The sequence below is a fragment of the Siniperca chuatsi genome, linkage group LG9, assembly GCF_020085105.1.
Source record: "Siniperca chuatsi isolate FFG_IHB_CAS linkage group LG9, ASM2008510v1, whole genome shotgun sequence".
Lineage (NCBI taxonomy): Eukaryota > Metazoa > Chordata > Actinopteri > Centrarchiformes > Sinipercidae > Siniperca > Siniperca chuatsi.
Window position 1 is genome coordinate 6955644 of NC_058050.1, and position 21274 is coordinate 6976917.

General features: G+C 39.1%; 1 protein-coding gene across 5 annotated transcripts in view; it reads left to right on the top strand.

Annotated features, from left to right (window-relative positions):
* The first annotated feature begins 1019 nt into the window (after positions 1-1019).
* The window catches only part of LOC122881712 (lamin-A-like), a 37679-nt gene continuing 17424 nt past the window's right edge, over positions 1020-21274 (top strand). The window contains exons 1-3 of one of the 5 annotated variants that reach the window (XM_044208239.1): positions 1021-1228; positions 6501-6629; positions 8515-8897. In XM_044208239.1, the coding sequence (XP_044064174.1) occupies positions 8560-8897 (338 nt within the window). In that variant the 5' untranslated portion in view covers positions 1021-1228; positions 6501-6629; positions 8515-8559. Of the gene's footprint in view, positions 1229-5199; positions 5981-6500; positions 6757-8514; positions 8898-21274 lie in introns of those variants that run through there. The other 4 variants (XM_044208240.1, XM_044208242.1, XM_044208243.1 and 1 more) reach the window with 4 other exon arrangements.

The window sequence follows — 21274 nt, forward strand, 5'->3', positions numbered from 1 at the left end:
AATAGACAAATGTGCCCTGAAAGCTACACCTGTGGCTCTTAAGGTACTTTTTGTGAGTTTGGTCGTCCTAACAGGACATTTTGAAGGGTACAGTTTTGTACCAATGGATCAAAAAGGTACATCTTTGTGAGTTGGATTATCATTTGACAAGATGACAAATTAATACTGCTCTGAAGGTGCAGTTTTAGTATCAGAGTAGACTACAATCACAGCAAGCGTGGGTACATTCTCTGGCCTTATTTTCTCAGAGACCATGATGCCTTCAAGTGACCCACAGTCCTGTTCCAAAATGTGTGAACATTGTGAATGTAAACAAACCATTTACAGCTAGGTAACATAGGTCATGTAAAATTCATGTTCACCTGTTACATAACGATAAGCTTTCCCAGGAAGAGCTCTGTAGAATATCTCCAGCAGCACCCTACAGTTGTTTTTAATTTGTGTTTTTTGTTTGTATTTAGAATGAGTCTGGGATCACAGGGAATTAAACTGACTGCACTATTCAACTGGGCCATCTGTACAGCTTGATAGTGGCAGTCCTGCTGGTATAGTTACCTTGAGGAATGGTTGTATGACGCTTCCTGGCAGCCAGTTTAATTAAATTATCAATTCAGTGAAACCCAGCTCAGGTCAGTATATCAATCATTGCCAAAGTGGGGCCCATGGAGGGGCCCCTGAGGGCTCTCCAGGGGGTCCCAAATGAATACCACTGTTATTGTGTTCACTACAAGGTTCTGACAACCAAGTGTATTGATAAATGTTGTGATAGCAGGTTTCTGAATTGTGATGTGAAATAATATATATATATATATATATATATATATATATATATATATATATATATATATATATATATATATATAATTAGTATTATTTTCTTCAAACTTCACCTGCCTTCAAAGAAAATCCTCACCAGCTAAAAATAATCTCAACACGAAGCGGACCAAAGCGTTAATTATGGTCGCCAGGTGGCGCCTATAGGCTGCATTGTAATTAGCAGAGATTGGCAGCTTAATCAAGTGTGTTGATTTGCAGGTGGCTGTTGGCTGCTGGCTCGGCTCGGAGGAGTTCGCCCTCACCGATTTGTTCAAAGAAAAACCGGCCCAGTGGATAATATCATGATTAACTGGACCGTCGACATTTTGAAAGGTCAATAGTGACCGTGGAAAGGGGGGCGACATGTTTTAAACGACGGCAGAAACGCTTCATTCCTTTCCAAAGAGAGGAGGTAAGACGTTTTGACTGTTGAGTCAATATATGTGACAAGCTTTAAGCTGGTTTATGTTGTGTTTTGGGTCCTTTTTTTTATTTTTTAAAGGAGAGTGGCAGGCAGGGTGTTGAACCAGTTCGTGAACTCTGTGACCCATGTTGAGAGATATCGCCCACAAGTTTTCATTCAGTGTGTCAGCCAGTGGATGGCGCTTAGCATCTTGCTTGTGAATGACTTGACGTGTGACTGTGCAGCAGAACAGACTGCAGGGGGGGGGCAGGGGGCGCCAGAGAGGCACCGTGTGAGAGCTGCAGCATCATTCATGAGGAAAACAGACAGGGACGACAAGGATAGACACTCAGCTAACAGTTTATGTACACCAGCCAGAAATATATTTACTCAAGTACTGTACTTAAGTTCAATTTTGAGGTACTTGTACTTTAGTATTTTTTTCCTGCTACTTTATACTTCTGCACAACAAACATTCTTTCTACTCCTCTACATGTATTTGATAACTTTAGTTACTTTTCAGATTCAGGTTAATAATACAAAATATAATCGCCAAATAAATTAGGATGTTTTCTACACTGCGCTATTGTTGTTTTTGTTATTGTTATTTTTACTTAAATAAAATATCTGAATACTTCTTGCACCACTGCACCCAGCTAAATATAATGCAGTCTAATATAATGAATCCAACCTTCCTGAAGGTTGTAATGATCCGTTTTTTTGAAACTGTTTTAGAGAGGTTTTGATTCGACTTTATGGTCATTTTGGAGGCTGCAGTTTGTGATGCTGTTTAATTGTATCACATTGTACTGAGTGATGTTTTTGATATTTTGAGTTAGTCAGTCCATGTGGTTATTTTTCAGATTTACAGTCTTAATAATACAAAATTCCCTCATTGTGTTACTATCCCTCTGCTGCAGCTCAGCAAAGAAACAAAAAGAGGGAAATTTGTACTAAAAGACAGTGGCTTTGGAAGATAGCCACTTGATTTGATTAACTCAGCTTGCAGAAGCCTCATATCAGTTGAACTTTAAAATGCATTTTTTCATGAAAGCGGACTGAATTGCATCCCCCAGCTCTTTCATTGGAGACACTTTATGAAGGGATCTCTTCACAGCCGTTATGGAGAGGAGGAATGATTACAGCAACTGATAACTCTTTCAGTGTACACATGGGCACAAGAGTAATTTTTTTTTTAACTTGAAAAAATGTGAACCTGTCCTTTTTTACTTTTGTGTTTGAATAACTGCATCCCAGCCAGTGGTGAAAGAAGTATTCAGATTCTTTACACAAGTAAAAGCATCAATATCACAATGTAAAAATAGTTCATTAGAAGTAAAGGTCCTGCATTGAGAATGTTTTTTTTTTTTTTTCAGCAAAATATACTTCAAGTATGAAAGTACTCAGCAGGTAAAATGGCCTCTTGTCAGTTATTATTGATGCATGAACATGTATGAAGCATTTTAATGTAGTTGGCTGTGATCAATCAATCAAACTTTATTTGTATAGCACCTTTCGTACAGGTTAGTGCAATTCTTTTCTTTATTTATTGAAAGTCAGCGTGGAACGGTAAAAATAAACATCTTGCACAAGTTGCATTTTTCCCTGTTAACCCAACCCCAGGCATCCAGCTGACATGACACACACGTATACATCTTAAACCTGCACAGACAGACACATATTAACACATGGAGCTAATTCTACATATTTTACTGTTGGGTGGTTGAATTTACTGTATAACAATACATCCTTTACTGTACATGCTCATTATACAGTATATTTTTAAAATCTTAATCTGAAAAGTAACTGTAGCTTTGAAATATATATATATATAGTGGAGTAAAAAAGTGCAGTATTTTATCCCTGAAATGTGGTGGAGTATAAGTATAAAGTAGCATGAAATTAAAATATTGAAGTACAAGTATTTAATTGTTGTACTAAGGTAAATTTGTTACTTTGCGCCACCGATCACAGCCACACTCAGTAATTTTACTTTATTGAGATAACTGTAAATACAGAGTGAATGAGAAACTGACAAAAGGTGCTGGTGGAAACAGATGTGTCTCCAGAGGTGAGATTGTTCACCACTGTAACACACAAATAAGATTTTCAAACACCACAGTAGTTGAGGGTTATTCAGCCTGGATGTGGGTGTCCCAATCTACAGTTTCCTCAATTTCCCCCTGGGACAGTTACTTCCTCATGTTGCTGACTGAAGTAATGAGACAAGCTTCTGATCCTTCCTTCGTCATGGTTTATATTGACCCACCCAAGAAAACAAAGATAACACATTGTGTTGTCTGTCTCAGCAATATTTATTTCACATTCCCTGCACAATTCTGAAAAATTGTCTCTGAAAAGACCGAAGGCTGTCATGGTCATGTTTAGAATAATTTGCATGGTAAGCAAAACAAAGCGACAGTTGTTTGACATTATAGTACATGTTATACATGTAGAAATGGACAGAATATCAAACTAATATTTACTTTTACTTTGAAAAACCAAACAAACACAGAAAAACCTAAAGTATTTGTGGTTTCTATCCTGAACTCTCTCCAAAGCATATCAGGCTCTTGTGCCGAGCTCTTGGACAGAGATATGGTAACAGTCTTTTATTAATGATTAATGCACATGTGTGAACAATGGTCTCTTGAAAAACAAAGATAATACAGTGACTGCTTTAGAATTATAGCTGCTGCTGAGGTACAAAGCCAATGCATATGCACACTCAAGGACAGTTAATGTATTTCTGAGCAAGTGACTGTAGTGGTGTGTCAAATGAAAAATGAATGCTTCTGCGAATTGTTAAATTATACAAATTCGTCATTGTTGTTTCGCTACATTATCTGAAAAATAATCAAGACATGAGATATACTCTACGTCTGTGCAGGAAATGGAAAATAGGTGATAAGGAATGAAAAAGAGGAGCTATTTATACTACTGTACTGCAGTGCATGTATTAGCTGTTCCTCAGGTTTTTAAACTGGAATGAGTGCACTGTTTATAGTAGCCTTCTTGCCTCTGAAACATTCTTAAGAGTTTCCTCCCTCACCACATTTTGTCATGCTGAAATTCTTCTTTGTCGTTGCTCCTTTTTTCCCCAGGAGAGCAGCAAGACAATAGCTCCTAATGGAGAAATAAAACCTGTACATTGCACAATGGGCACGCCTTGTTTATTGCTGCCCACTTGGAATGCCGTGAGGCCAGAAAGAGAGTGAGAAAGACGAGGAGTGCAACAGGGACAGGAAATAAGATGACTGCTAACGCATTGTTCAGTACTTTACTTGTCTGGTGAGTTGCATCACAGTCTGTCGTGCCTGGTCCTGTCTTTGCACTTGATAAGTGCCCCAACTTTCAGACTCCAACTGCATGTCAGACAGGCGGCTGAAGACTTAAATGCATTGGTAGTAGTTTATTGGTATTTGAAAAATGATAGTTAACTTTTTAAGTTTGCCACATCTCATCATTTAAAGTAGCATCCAAATAATCTACAACAATTATTAACTTGTATTATTTTTTTTTTTTTATCTATTTCAAAAACTTTCTCTCATTGTCACATATTTTACCCAGTGTATGTAGGACAGTAATTTTACAGAAAAGTGTCCTGGCTAATAAGAGCATAGAACAGTTGGAAATACATCACTGTGCAACTTATTGGAAAAACTGAGAGCTGAATCGATTAGTCGTTTGACATAAAATTAATTGGCAACTATTTTCATAATTGATTAATTGTTTGACTCACTTTTCAAGCAAAAATGCAGAACATTTTCTGGTACCAGATTTTCTCAGCTTTAATATCATTATAAGCTGAATATCTTGGGGTTGTGGACTGTTGATTGGAAGAAAAGAGCAATTTAAATGTCATGATGGGTTCTGGAATATTGGGGGGTTCAATTTCCTGGCAACACAATGATTAATGAAAATGATCAGTAGTTGCAGCCCTAGAAAAAAAAAATTCTCATTATTGTTTGTGAACAAAGTTTTTTTTTTTTTTTTTTTTGGCTTGAAATGTTTTGCTCTGGTAGCCCCTTGCTTGTAGAAGTGATGTGGTTTTAATTATTGTTTGTGCACACAGACAGCACAAGAAAAGGAAAGAAGAGAGTTGTAGAAAAGCTTGAAGAGAGATGTTTGGGCTGCCAGCCAGGCATTCTTGTCTTAGTGTGACTTCCATGGAAACACAAAAACTTGAGTTGGAAAGAGAAAGGAAAATGAAAGAGAGGTAGAGAGGAGGTGGAGGCTGAACAAGTGAGCTGTTATATAGGGATGTGTGACTCAGAGAGGAAGCTTCAGGGACTGACTGCTCCTTTCCACTGGAAGGCCGCACTGAAGCCAGGATACTCCCTTAGCCACTGGGCCTGCCCCATGCCCAAAAACAGAGATGCTGTCTTGCCCCTTGTTTAACCACATGCACATACACAGACACACACACACATGAATGGACTAACTTCCATTTCTATGGTGAGGAGATACATACACACACACAGACACACACACAGAAAACGTCTTTTTCCCCTGCATCAGAACTTGATTGGACCTGTGATGCCATTAACTCCACCCCGAAGAAACAAATATAAGACCAGAATCAACTTGGTTCTGACTGTCAGACCTTTAGACTTTCAAGATGACTTGTGGGAATTATTCTATCATTCACTGGGAATATAATGCAAAAGATTTGTGGACTTTTCCCTCCTTGGATTCAGTGGAAGAGCTTGCTGACAGATTATTTTTCTGCCATGGATAACACCAGAATCCTGCTATGAGGTGATGAATGATTTCTATGTACTTTGGACTTATTTGATTACCTTGCAATGTTGTGTGTTCGTGGGTGCCAAGGTCATCTCTGTTCCCTTCTGAAGCCGAGGATTTTCTTTTTGCTCTCTATAAAACTGAAACAGAAATTCTTCTTCCATGTATTTGCTTTAGAATCGACTGTCACAGCCGTTTTCAACCAGAAAAGTGGGTTAAGAATGTATTCTTCATAGCAGCAGGGAGGAGCAGGGTGAGATCCGCACATTCACACACTTTAACCCACCTGGGAGCTGTTGAGTATCATCAGTGTCACCGCGTTTTTATTGACAGACCACTTGCACCAGTTGCTGAGGTCTGCAAGGGCTCTGTCTGAGTGAAATGAGAAAGGAAAAGATAGGGCCAGTGCAGGGAGAGATAAAGCTCAGCAGCTGCTCTGTGTGTGCCCACACACACACTGTCTGTCTAGCCTGACTCCTCCTCACCGCCCCACCCTCCCCTCTCTTGTGCTCCCGCCCCCTCTCTCCCTCTTCAGCAGTAGGTACATGTGCAGTGAGCGACAGCTAGGAGAGCAGTTCAGGGCACGAGCCAAAGGCGCACACACCCACTAGCAGAGAGCAAGACTGCATTATTCAACGGATCCTCTTCTCTACGCTCCTCTGGGGTACGGCACACACACTCACAGCAGCTCACACACATTCAAACCAGCAGATAAACTTCTGGAAAGGTCCTGTACACTCACTTTTAGTCCCTTCAGCAGGCTGTAGTCGAGAGGTTCTTACATAACCGAGGTAAGGTTCAGAGAGTTTCCACAGATTTTTGTCTCCCTGTGAGACTTTTTATGTTGGTTACACTGACAGACAGTTCCACTGTTGTGCAAATAATATGGTCATAATGTTGTTTGTTTAACTTGTTTAGTCAGCTCAAAGTTATTTTCATTTTGTCAAGCAATGGTGTAGAATAACTTTGTAACTGTTAAAGGTTGTAGCTCATTTTACTGCCTGCTGTTATTGAAGAGTGGAACATCAGACAGCACCTGTTAATGCTCACCAATTTTGGGAGCTTAAATGGATGCTTCATTTATTCAAAGTTAGTCCAGAGAGTACTTGTGAGTGTATGGGTTTACTCCTGTGGGCGTGCGCATGTATCATGTGCATACATGTGTGCCCTATCCCGCCCACATGGGCATGCGTGTCCTTGCGTGCACTTTTGGTAATGGGGCGGTGAGGGGATAGATGGCAAAGTTTGGTGTGTCCACCCACTGCTGAACCAAACTGGAGTAGGCTTTCCCGCCATTCAGTGGGAAAGGGCTGTTAGGTTGTGAGTGGAGCAGCTGCTGAAAAATAGAATAGTTCTTAAGTCACACCTGTTTGGCCACAGTTGCAGTTGATAATAACAATACTGATACATTAATTAATATTGTTGAAGAGTCCATGATTGCAGTATAGAGTTCTCTGATATGGAAAACAACATTATTTATTGCATGTTTTTTATTTAGTGATTTATAGGATTTACATTTGAAATGTTACATTTGCCATGTTGGAAGCATAGCCAAGTAACTATTTCAAAAAGGCAAATCCCCCCTCCCACCCCCCTTTAATTTATTTAAATAATTTAATATTAGGAAATGAAAAAGAAAATTCTGGATTGTCTCTTCAATGACATAAACGCAGCACTCTTTTATTCACTTCACTGTTAGCACACATCCAAACAGCCACAAAGTGGATGTATTTCCTTATCAGGGCATCCTGCAGTATTTGTTTATATTATGAGTCAACACTTTGGTATTGTGATCATTGCTGGTGCATGTGGTTGTAGACGAGATGATCATGGCAGAACATGCTGATCACACGATCAAACAAGTGGAAGCAGTTATTTGTAGTTTGCCTCCATTATTTTGGTGTCCCTGGCTGTGGCTGCATATTTAGCATATTTAGAGTAGTTATAAAAGTGTTTAATTGCCTTGTGTGAGCCGAAGGAGGGGGTTGGTGTTTGTGGGAAATATGGAGCAATGCGTATGTTATGACAGTGTGTTACACTTTGCCGTGAAAATACCAGTGTGAATAAGGGACGTTATCAGGAGCACTAAAAGCAGGAAAAGGGCAGGAAGACTAACACATTCTTTTATAAAATAATAGGGGTTTTGTATCCAAAAAATCTGAAGTCTTAAAAAACAAGAACCAAGAAAAACAGAAATCACATTCCTGTGAACGAGCTCTGCCTCTGCAAAATACTTTTAAGCCCACACTATGCCAATACAGTAGAGGATAGTTGTTAAATGAAGTTTTATAGATAGGCTTACTGACTGTGGAAAAAGGATCCTTATTATCATGCAGAACTGTGAGCAGACCCAGCACTGAAGGCAGGCTGCACAGACAAGGATCAGGGTTATGCAAGACTGGAACATTTCTTCAGTTTAAACTCCATTAAAGTTTAACGTGTGATTCAGCCCATGATTTGATGCACTGCGTTTCTAGGGAAGGCAGCTCTGTAGATAAAGATACTGTAGTTTTCATTAACTATTCTTCCCTCCCCCTCCTCCCCCACAGCCAGTGACTCACCCCCTCTGTACCTCTTGCTGAGCCATTATTACCATGGAAACCCCGAGCCAGAAACGCACCAGCCGTGGTGCCACCACCTCCCCGGCCCGCATCACCAGGCTGCAAGAGAAGGAGGACCTGTGCAACCTCAATGACCGCCTGGCTATCTACATCGACAAGGTGCGCTCGCTGGAGTCGGAGAACGCCGTACTGCGAATGCGAGTTACTGAGTCAGAGTCCTCGGTTACCCGCGATGTGTCGGGCATGAAGGCGGCCTATGAGGCAGAGCTGGCCGACGCCCGCAAGACCCTGGACCAGGTGGCCAAGGAGCGAGCACGCCTGCAGCTGGAGCTGGGCAAGATCAGGGAGGAGCACAAGGAGCTCAAAGTCAGGTAGGAGGAGCGTGTGGGGGGTGGAGCTTGAAAGGGAGTGGCTTTGTTACAGTAGTGATGTCACAAAGTGGATGTGGCTACTCATACAGTACATGTTATCATATTTATAGTATATGATAATATATTATAGGCATACAATACATACAACATGTAGTTAGTATCTTGTGTATCTCTTTGAACATGACTTTTCTCTTAATGCACTGCTAAACGCATTAGAATAAAACAGTCTTTCATGCAGTTTTACTTCAAAGTCAGCAGAACCACCCATAAATCTTTCAAGTTGTGTTGCAGTATTGAAGACACAACATTTATTTTATGTTGTCTGTTGTGGGGGAATTCCCTGCCTTTTTCGGCAAGTGATCCCACAGTGACTTTTGAATATTCTTGTGGTTCTGATGCATGAAAATTACGTGCTTTTCACATTATAGGCCAGTAATGTTTACTTTGTAGCACAGTACAAAATGATGATTCGTCGTCTTTGAGTTAAGCCACAAAGGTAAGATAAGAATATTATATGGGACATAATTTATGGTTACCTTATTATGTCATTACGTTATGTCTTTGTACTTGCTGTGGCATCAGCCGGTGCAGGTTTGTTCTTGTATTTGTGTTCCTTTTGAAATTAGCAATATTCATAATGTTCCAGAGCAATCCGCTTTCTGTTTTTAATGTCAATGTGTTTCCAAAACAATCATACCAGTGGTTAAGGTGGCGCTTCAGTCAAAACAACTGAATATGTGGATTGTGCTGTTTTGTCTCCAGTTCACATCTGCTTTTGTTCAGTATGACTGAGGTGATGCAACACCTTAATTTTCTTACAGGAATGCAGTGTGGAGTGTGGAGCCATACTCCATACTACATGACTCCTCATTTAGCAAGTACAGTTATGTCACTTCAAGCCCCTGGAGATGTTGGAAATGATACACCTCAAGCCAAACAGGCTCCACCTTTAACACACAGCCTGGTGTTAAGGTAGAATTACTGCCTTAATGACAGAATGTCTTTCATTAGTGTTTGACACAACTCAACTGCTTAACGCTCTGTCATATCTTATATTGGGACAGAAGCTTAGAGTTCACATCTATAGTCTGTTGCACTTTCGATGGAGTTAGATAATAAATAATTGTACACATGCAGATCATGGATTGAGAAACACTGAGAGTAGTAACAACATTTTAAAAATCATATATATATATATATATATATATATATATATATATATATTATAAACAAAACAACAATAAAAATCTCGTTATAGTACCACAGATGTGTTTAAACTTGATGCTTTCTTACATCCTGTAGGAGTCAATTGCATCAATAAAGTTAATATTTTACCAGGAAAAAGTCACACATAAGTCACCTAGACCTTAAAGCAAATTTGGCACTGAAGGTGTGTGTGTGTGTGAGGGGGAGGAGGGTAATAAATGATTGACTTAAGGTATTGTGGATTGTGAGTTATTGCCAGATAATGACATGTAATTATATTTTTTTCTACTATCTCTTTTAAGATGCTTACTGAGTGCATGAATAGCAGTCTCACCTTCAGATTGACAGTTTGTTGATGGTGATATCCTGAGATTTCAGCTACGTAGGTGAATGTCTGCAGAACATACTACTGCCGTAGGCCGTAGGCGAGGGCTGTCGAGGAATGCGTCAACATCTTGGTAAAGTCCCCTCGGAAGAAAATGAAACTATTTGTACTCCCCCCAGTTCATTTACTTGCATGTCAGACTGCATGTGCTCCTTTACGGTCTGCCTTTGTTGCACATAGATTCCCTTTTTAGAGAGTAGAGGATTGATATAATTTATAGAGAGAAACGTTTAACACATGCCTTTTTTTTTTTAAACAAACAAACTGAATTTCAAGAAGGCATATTTTTTGTGTTGAAACAGCAGTATGTGTGTGTACAACAGGAACACACATGGCAGGGATTTGCTTTTCCCCAATTAGCGCTAGTGTGTTCTTTTCACTAAGTTTACATTACTATTGAATGTGAACTGTGAAGCATGTCCATGTGAATGTACGTAAACCTCAGTGGATGTGGCTCAGGCCTGCGTGTAGAAAGATGAATAAAAATGTAAACACTCTGCAGGAAATGTGCCTTTTTAATGTGGCTCATTTGTACCATGCAGACGTGTATTTGGGTGTTGACCTTCATTGTGATGTCAGCAGTGACACTGTCCCAAGCTCATCAATCTATGGTTTGTAAATTTGCTCTTACTGGTGTAGGTGTAGGATGTTGACTTTGTTGTGAGCTGAAGATAAAAGGCATTGTGTAACCTTTAGGTGTTGAGAGAATAGTGTTTATTAAATTTTGTATTCACCTCCACAATATTCCCCCATGTCATTGTGCTTCTTGTAATTCTCCAGCTACATGGCAAGAAAAGTAGCAAAGGCTTCCGCAGATATATTGTTTTCCAAAGGAAGCAGATCTTTTGACACATGGTGGAAAAGAATCACTATATCCAGTCTGGGTCGGCTTATCTCGTATACTTTAGCCAGAGTGTTTGGTGTTTGGTTGCCATGGCACTCTGGGAGTCTTGGGTAGGCCGTGTGACGGGGTGGTGACTCAGAGGTTTTTTCATGGCCTCTGGAATGGGCTGACTGTGGGCTCACTGTAACGGGAAGTCAGGTTTATTAATACACACTGACAGGCTGCTTTGACTGGCCGCTGAGCTGAGCTTCAGGTGGCGACAGCAGCATACGGCGGTGCAACAAACACTAGACAGCTACATCTCACAATATGTTGACTTTTTGTTGGTGTCCTTGGTTATTCCCCTCAAGTTTGACAGAAAACACAGCAACAGGTGGAGCCGTCACTGCAGTTCAGTTGACTGGAGTGCCCAAAGGCATGACTCTTCACACACACGTCTTTGTATGCATAACTACTACAAGCAACACATGCCCCCGAGGCAAAACCTCAAGCTGTTGGGCCAGAATGCCAACTGTTCTCCCAACAGCACTATTTGACTTGGAAATAATTCAAAGCTGTAGAGAAAAACAGGTGTGGGTCAAATGTGGTAAAATTAATTCTAAACCTTAAGCTTAGAGCCAGGTAGGCAAGTTGAGAAAAAAAAAATTAGGTCAGGAAACACTAGATATGTGCCCCTGAGCTACAGCCGGAGCTACAGAACGGTGTTCACAGGTTTGTCAAGACCTTGTTTAGTCTGAAATAGTGCATCTGTCTGGTGTCTCGTGCCCAGTCTAACCTCCAGCTGTGCCACTAGCTGTGAAACATGAGCCTGTGTGGGGGAAGCAGCTCATCATTGTCACTGGGAGGACTCGTTCTCTAACTGCTGCCTCTAAGCTCCACCCAGGCAGATGAGTAGAGTGTTTTGTGTGAGAATTTAATCCTACAATCCTATGTAGATTTCAAGTTACAGTTTTCTTTATTTATATTAGGTTTTGCAAAACACATGGGCTCATATATGAACTATAGAGCTGAAATGATTAGTCGATTAACTAATCAGTTAATCGACTAATCAACAGAAAATGAATCAGCAACTATTTTGATAATTGATTAAATTATTTCTTAATCGAAAATGCCAAAGATTCACTGCTTCCAGCTTCTCAAATGTCAATATTTGCTGATTTTCATAGTGTTCTATGATATTAAACTAAATATCTTTGTGTTTTGGACAGCAGGCTGGACAAAACAAGCCATTTATGATTTAGGACATACTGCTGGTCATTTTTTTTTCATTATTTTCTGACATTTAATGGACCTAACAATTAATCGAGAAAATAATGGAAAGATGAATCGATAATGAAAATCGTTAGTTGCAGCCCTAGTAAACTATATTAATGTTAATATAGTATTATCTGTAGCATGCATGTATCTGTATACCTGCTGCACACGTGGTCTAAAATCAAAAGCTAACACCCCTTTTTCATTGTAAAATATTGAACTTTGAACTGCTTCTATTTGAAAGTTTGTCTGATAAGGATAAGATTCATCTGTAGAGGTTGTAAAGTAAACAGCCAAGCCCTTTTCAGGATCCGATCTACTTTGAATACATAAAAGCAGGGATTTACCTTGTCTGAATTCGCCCCACCTGTCAGCACAGTGTGGTTTAGGGTGTGGCAGCAGGCAGATGAATCTCTCAGACATTTTCTCGCAGTCAGTCTGTCAGAACGATGTTTTCAAAAATGGATTAAATAAGTGCTGTGGTAGACACAACGTGGCAGAACGTGTCCAGGTGAAGCACAGACTGAAACTCAATACAATACAAAGATCTAGTGCTATACTGTGCATGCTCTTATACTGTGTTCATGGACTGATATGCAGTGTTGATGCCAACTTGTGGAATTCACAACTATCAAAGAACATAGCAGGAAGTGCACTTATCATAGCACATTCCCATTTCCTTTCTTTGGAATATTTGCTTTCCGTATGCATAACCCCTATTAAATATTACGTGTGTTTTTGCAGTTTGGGAATGATGTCACTTATTTGTTTGCGTTGCTTATAATCACCCACAATTCTCTTTTGATTCAGTTAAGTGTTTGTTTCCCCATGAACTACATTTACTCATAATAGCCCATTTAGATGTAAAGCTGTATTCTGACGTTTACTTGTTACTATCTGGAGATTTAATTTGCCTTGTTATATTGTCATTTCAGGGCAACACAGTATGGACATTTATGGTACAAAGGAAACAGATTTCAAGTACTAAGCAACGCATACAATATGATAAACAGAAGCTTTTTAATATTTAGCCGAACTGTATCCTGTGAGGGGGAAAAAAAGGGGAAGTAAAAGGGGGCGCGCACGGTGGATAGGTTGCAGAGGTGGACGTCATAAGAAGTGGTCTAATATTAGTCATAGCCTGAGTTTCAGTGAGTAGAGTTTCTATATTTAACCCAAGGGAAACTTTAAGATGCGTAACACATTGCTCATTTAAAATTCAGGTAACGCACTATACATCCGTGCTAATAATGGGCCTTGTTATGGATAACAGGAGGACTCATTCAATCTGCTCATGTCAAGTTTGTTGAGATAAAATGTTTGTCTTCAAAGTCTCTTCCTAAAATGGACAAGAGCAAGCCTGCGCTCCACTTCTGATCATGCAGTCAAGCCTTTCAAATGCCTTGGCTGTTTTTTATAAGTGAAGCTTTCTTTCAGTAGTCTGGTGGCAACAGTATATCATTATACTGTCTTTTTTTCTTCTTAAGTGATTGGGAAAGTACCTCTGACTGCATGGGAAGCTGTCAGTGTACTTGAGCATCTCAAACTAACTCTGACTCATTATACCAATAAGAAATCAGTTTGATGCACATAACAGCAGTAATATACTATATAAGTATATATTAAAAATGCCCTATTTATTGGTAGTTAGAACTAAAATACATAATACTGATAGTTTCCAGGAACAAGAAACTAGGGCTGTACCTAACGATTACTTTGACTTGATTTGTTTGTAGTTTGATTCATCTGCAGAGTATTTTTTCGATTAATTGCTTGGTCTATAAAATGTCAGGCATGAAAAATGCTCATCACAATTTTCTAAAACCGAAGAGAACGTCTTCAAATAGTCTGTTTTGTCCGACCAACAGTCCAAAAGCCAAAGAGATTCAATTTACTATCACAAAAGACAAAAAAAAGCTGCAAATCTTAACATTTTAGAACCAGAAAATATTTGGCATTTTTCCGAGAAACAATTACTTAAAAGATTAATTATCCAAAAAGTCGCTGACTAATTTTCTATTGATTTGATGAATCGATTTTTTTGTTTCAGCTCTACAAGAAATAAGATATTTAAAAAAGTACAGCAGAGAAAATGTTAATATGTTATAGTCTGACTATTGCATATTATACTGTACACATCTTCCTACCAACATCTAAAAGACTGATTATGCAGACTTGGTAAAAAAAAAAAAATTAATGACTGTAACGTGCTGTGATTAGGTCAGTGTAATTAGTGGGATGAAAAATTAAGCTGGCCAGGTCCTTATAATCCTGGTATATCATTGTTTAAATGTCAAATACCCACCTTGACACTGTTTTAACACTCACTTGTGGAAGCTCAAAATCTGACCACTTCATTCATAATTGACTGCATCACAGTAATACAGTGCCAGCAGCCATTAGAAAACAACTCCTGGCTGCATTTATCCCTCAACTTCAATAATCATAGCACCAATAGATCTTTTTTACAGCTGACATTTTGACTCGATTTATCAGGAAAAGCACACGTAGAACTAATTAAATTAAGAATGGTTTCATTCGATTTAAGTGCCAGCATGCACAATACCAGGAGCCTGGAACTGCCTTCATTAATGTTGTTAACACCTGTGTTTTTCCTGTAACAACATCAATCAAAATGTCTGCTGTGAAAAATGTCTATTTTCTCAAATATATCTGTCTCTTTGTCATTGGCACCCTCTCAGGTTTTAACATGGAACAAAATTTGACAAAATTTAACAAACTCCATTTGCTCTCCAGAATGTTAGCATTTGGTGGATTAAATGTAAACTCAGCATCATGCACCCTTTTCCCTGAGTGCAGAAATGGGCAGCAAACCACCATCCACCACCAGCGGCAGGTTTCATCATGCTGCTGTAAATCTTTTCTCATGCCGTTTGATCACATTCTCCTCTGTTCTTCTGGCTGCCTCGCGGGGGAAACCCTGTGTTCCCCTACGATGATCTCAGCTTGTATTATGTGACAGCAGACAATTGTCTGTCACATTGAGTCATGCCATTGCAGATAAGAGCTCAGAGAAGAGTCAGTGTTTTTCTTATCCAGCAGTGATGTAAATTGGATCGCTTAGCTCTTTTCTAAGTGTCACAATATCATTGAATAACTTTTTCAAAAATCTTTTCTAGTGCTTTGCATATGAGAGCGATAAATAATTTATACCTGAATTATCTTAAAGACTGTTTTTCTTACCCAGCACATCTTTCCTTAAGTTTCTCTGCAGTTATTTGAGACATTACACAACAACGGTATCTATTCTATTTAAATAGAAATACTAAAAGCAAAAAAGTAATTGTATGAAAACTAAAGGAGTAATGCTCATGTTTTTTCCACAATGTGACAAATAAGAAAGCTAAAATTCATGTTAATATGAACAGATTACAGCTGCAACTAATAATTATTTTGTTTATCAATGAATCTGCAGATTCATTTCTCAGTTAATCGAGATTATTGAGATAATTGTTAGAAAATAGTGAAAAATGCCCATCACCTTTTCCCCGAGCCCAAGGTTGCGTCTTCAGATTACTTGCTTTGTCCGACTCACCGTCTCAGCTCAGAACAGTTTATTTTATTTTATTTTACAGAATTCTTGTTCTTTTGTCACTTTTTTTCTCCTGATAGTTAATTTATCATGTTGTTATATTGTAGCTTAAGGGGCACATAGTTTGTTCAGTCATCTAACTCTGGCTGTCTATTCACAGCAGCACTAGAGTTTACAGTTGTTTTTGTAAATGTTTCTTTCTTTGAACAGATATCTTATAGATAATGTAAGTAGATGCTATAAGGCCTGATGAGACTATAGCTGGCTCGCCTGGTGACTATTTGTTCTCTTAGCCCTTAACAGAATACTTGGCAATGGAAAACAGATGTGGCAGGTCTGTAAATGTGCTGTATGGCTGCTGTATGGAGCCGTCTCTGTTGGGGTTATTGGTGTGCGAGTAATGAGAGAGTGGTCTTGGACTTCAGCGGACCAGAACTTGGTACAGAGCGAAGGTTTTGGCAGGCTGCTTTTGTGTGTGTGTGTGTGTGTGTGTGTGTGGAGTTTATAGAACTGCAGTTTCCATAGAGCCTTCAGAGCCAGCCAAGCCCTCGATGACTCACTCGCACATGGACAGGGTAAATCACTCTAAGATGGTGGGACTCTACAGAGTCTCTCTCTCTCTCTCCATCTTTCTTTCTCTCGCTTGCTCGCTCTTTCTGCACAAGGACCTTCCCGTTGGGAAAGAGGCAAGGTCGGTGCACCATAACCTCAACCATCCCGTCCCATCTGGTTATTTATGTAACAATTGTTCTGTTTCCAGATCTGTAAAATCTCATTTTCTCTGAAAAAAATTTAAGTTGAATTGGATGTTTGGAGCTGTATTATATAATCTAAACAGGGCAGTGAGTTTATAAGGGAGCTCTTTCAACTTTGAATCAATCTGAGACATCTCAGATGTTGTGCATTAACTGTTTCTCAGGACTAAGAAAATATGATTAGGAGCAAAGTTTTTACATGTTGATGTGGTTCCTCATCAGTTACAGCATTCGTCTTTTGTTGTACTTTGGTAAAATAATTGGATTAGTTTCATTTATCACCTGTATTTTGTGAGTAGTGCACTCCTCTGCTATATTACTGTTGTGTAAAGATTCAAGATTTAAAAAACTTTGTCTATCACATAATTATAGAAAGTTGTCGTAGGTTAGGGGCTCACAAAAAACATAAAAACATACACCTGTGAGACTCACATAAAATTGCATTAAAAGACAAAATATTTCATAAATATATATACTGTCTTAGGTTAGAGGCTCACAAAAATTAGTTTGTTACGCACAACTCAAATGATTGTTTAAAAAAAAAAAGGAAACTATTTGTACACACACACACACACACACACACTCTCTTCTGGCACAGCAAGTATTTGGAAAATACTTTGCATGTTTTTTTTTTTGTTTTGTTTTTTTTTACTTGTTGCCAGATGGGTGGGGTTTGCCACAGAGAACAGACAGTACACAGAGTGCCAGGGTTTAGACAATCACAGGAAAGCATAGAAAAGTCAACGGAGCGTCATTTTCAGTGTTTTTACAGCTCACCTGACACTACGTGAATTGTCCTGATGCAAAACCTGGATGTGTGCTGTTTCTCTTTCTGTTTGATCTGCCATGTACTCACCAGTGAGCTCTCCTGTGTATCTGTATTCGATGCCAGTCCATTTTGGCTTTGCGTGAGAGCGCTCAATTGTCAGGCTCGTCCCACAACCACAACTTGGTTATACTCCAAGCTTCAAATCCTTTTTTCCTCAAAGGCTAGCACAAGCTAAAGAATGCTGACCAAAAGTCATTAGACATAAACTCCATATGGGTTTTGTTTAGCTTAAAGCTAACATTAGCAGCACTCTCAGTTTTCTACCCATGGAGTTTTCATTGTAACTCAATGCAGCTGGAAAGAGTGCTGTGCCTCATTGGAGGGGAGGCTAGAACACAATCTGTTGTTACTGCATGGAGCATAAGTGAGGGTGGTGATACACCAGGGAGATTTCTTGTTAATGCAAATGCAATTAAACTCTAGGATCCAAACTGAGACACTGTTCCAATCAGAATGATGTGAATTACCAACTTAAGAAGGACAATTAATGTGAAGCACCACATATGTGCAGAGCGTCAGAGCTTAATGGCCGAAGTCCCTTCTGGCAGCAAGATATTCCTGTATATAAAGCACAACTGTTGAGGCAATGCAGTTGAAGTTGCTGGGTTTTTTTTTTTTTTGGTTGTTTTTTTAGTGCCTGCAGGCTCAGCAAGTCTGCATTCAGAACATAATTAGAGATGGTTTATGTTTAATTCTCAGAATTCTACACATGGATGTTTGTCAGGATTTTGATCAAGACCTTTTAAGACAATGAACAGGAAACTCATAGTGGGCATAGTAACTATTAACAGTAACAATTCTTAATTTCACATCACTGGCATTCCTTATGTTTGATCCTGCGTTCATGTGTACTCTTGCCTGTTTTACGACACTGTAAAATGGAAATTGAATGGGTGAAGTGGCTACCCCTAGTCCTCGTGCTGCTCTTTATCATAACTGATTCAGTACCAGTAGAAAGTAGCTTACAAACTAACACAAAGACAACCAGGCAACCAACATCTGACTCACTGTCTGATGAATCATCGACTAATCATGCAGTGAGGAACAAGGATTGTTTCATGTGCCTTATATTGTCCATGGAGACACACACACTTTTTCAAATGGGCGGGACACCTTTCTCTTTTTTCACTTGTTGACTGACACTGTGTTTGAAGAACTGTATTAACAAATGCAAATTTTTGCAGGCATAAATGGGACAAAGAAAGTACATATAATTCTTTTCAGTTTACAGAGTTTGTTTTGGGGACAGTTTTAAACAAAACCATGAGTTTGACATGAGAGAACATTGCCTGTCCTCTGTCTCCCCCTCCCTCGGACACGGTCAGCATTTGGTCTGCTTTAAGACTGAATACACTAGGAACTCTGTTCCCATCTGCCACATGTGGATGTGTACGGGTGGCCTCTGGCAAAGGCTGCATTGTTTCTGGTGATTTATCACACGCATATAGACTCACAATCACTGTTTTTGTGTTCTTCATTCCTTGAGACACAAGATGCAGTCATGTACCAGCCTGTAATGTTTGTTACTGCTACTGTTATATTTTTGGTGAGTTACACAACACACTCGGAAAAGCACAGTTAGCAGGCCTAAATGGCTTTAGCATTATCGTTTTGCCGTCTGTGCTTGAGATTATTTTTGACACTCGCATCTCTCTTTTTCCAAGAGTGTGTGGATCAACTCTTACCTACTACACGTGTATATATAAAAATTTTTTGCAGTTAGTACAACAGTGCATCTTAGAAGTTGTCTGCATACCTCCTAATACATCTTTTATCTGTGGGTTAAAGTATGTCAGTTCAAAGTTGCATTTGTACAAAATCGTGCTGAAACGATCAGTTGACTGACTGAAAATCAGCAATTTTGCTAGAAGATAAATTGTTGGTCATTTATAAAGAAAAAATACCAAATATTCATTCATTCCAGCTTCTCAAATGTGAGGATTTGCTGCTTTTCTCTGTTTCATATCAGTGTTTATTATTGTGCACAAGTCTAAAAATGACATTCCCCAAAATAAAATAGTTGCTGTTCTTGAACTCCTTTTGAGTCCTCATCCTGGTCTGGTCTTTGGAGTTTACTTTCAAAAAGTAAGAATTAGTCAGAGAGATACTGAAATGAATTTACAGAGGTATCTATTTTTTCCTATTATAAATAATTGTACTTCTTTTATTTTGATTTTACGGTTGTGTTACGTATAAACTCCTATTACATTTTAAAATGTGATAGATTTGTGAGACTTGCGCTTTCAAATGATGTGTCATTGTTGAGTGAGAATTCAACCAGACTCCATCCAAAGTAAGAGGACAAACCCTCCCCTAAGCCTGAATTTGGGCCACTGCTTGTTAAGCGATTAGATACCTGTGGGTATTGGACTATTGGTTGGACAAAACAAACAATCTGAAGACGACAGATGGGGCTCGGGGAAAATGTGATGGGAATTTTTAAAACTTTTTTTTTTTTTTTTTTTTTTTTTTTTTTTTTTTTTTTTTTTTTTTACTTGTATAGTCAAAACAATTCATTGTTAAATAAAGAAAATAATTGCAAGATCAAACGATAATGAAAATGATCATTGGTTGCAGCCTGCATCAAATAAGGTGTTTTATGGTTATGGCCCACAGTATTATTTTGTACTCCAGCATGTTTTCTTGGTGCTAGTTCTATTTCTGGGTCCCTGTGTTTGTTTACTAAAACCCACTATTCAACAGCCTTCCTCTTAGTCACCTTTTCCCTCCAGTGTTCTCCACATAAAGCAGCTTTTTGAATGGCTAAACTAAATGTAGTGAGGATGGAAAGAGGACAGGTCGGCTATAACTGGAGAAGGGAACATTTTAGACAATCTATGGGGAATTATGGAGAACCCCTATTTTCCTCTACTCAGTGTTGAGCAGTGAGTCATCGGGAAACCCCACCCACACGTGCCCACACATGCTTGCCAGATGGGATGTGTGTGTGTGTGTGTGTGTGTGTGTCTGTGTTTGCATAGTAACATAACATATGGATCAATGGATACTTGTACTGCATGTCAGAGGAAGTATTTGAATCCTATTACAGGAAATGAATGAGGTGATGAATTGTTTGTAACTATAGCAGCATCATACACAGTCACTGGTACACCCTGGCAGGGTAAACCTCATGGATAAGATACACCCCCGTGTTCCTCCACAGCTTCAGCAGATGTGCCCATGTGCAAAGCACTGAACCCCCTATTGCTGCAGGGGAGCTGCTCTCTGGTAAACAGCACAAGGCTGCAGCTGTAGTGGGCAGCTCCCAGGTGTCAGTGTGTGCATGTAGGTATCTCAATCCCTTGCAGCTACTTTGCTTTTCCATGCAACTGCCATAAATGGGAATATGCTAGTCAACTTTCCTTAAAAAATACAAATTTAAAATCTCACTTATCTGTAGTGGTATGTAGCCATGCAGATACAATTAGTTTTATTTGCCCAGGGTTGGAAATATTAATTTCTGAGGTTTCTGCCACAGTCCCAGTAAAATGTAGGTGAATTGAATTTTATTTGTTTTGCTCACAACATTGAACTTTGGATAAACCCGAGAG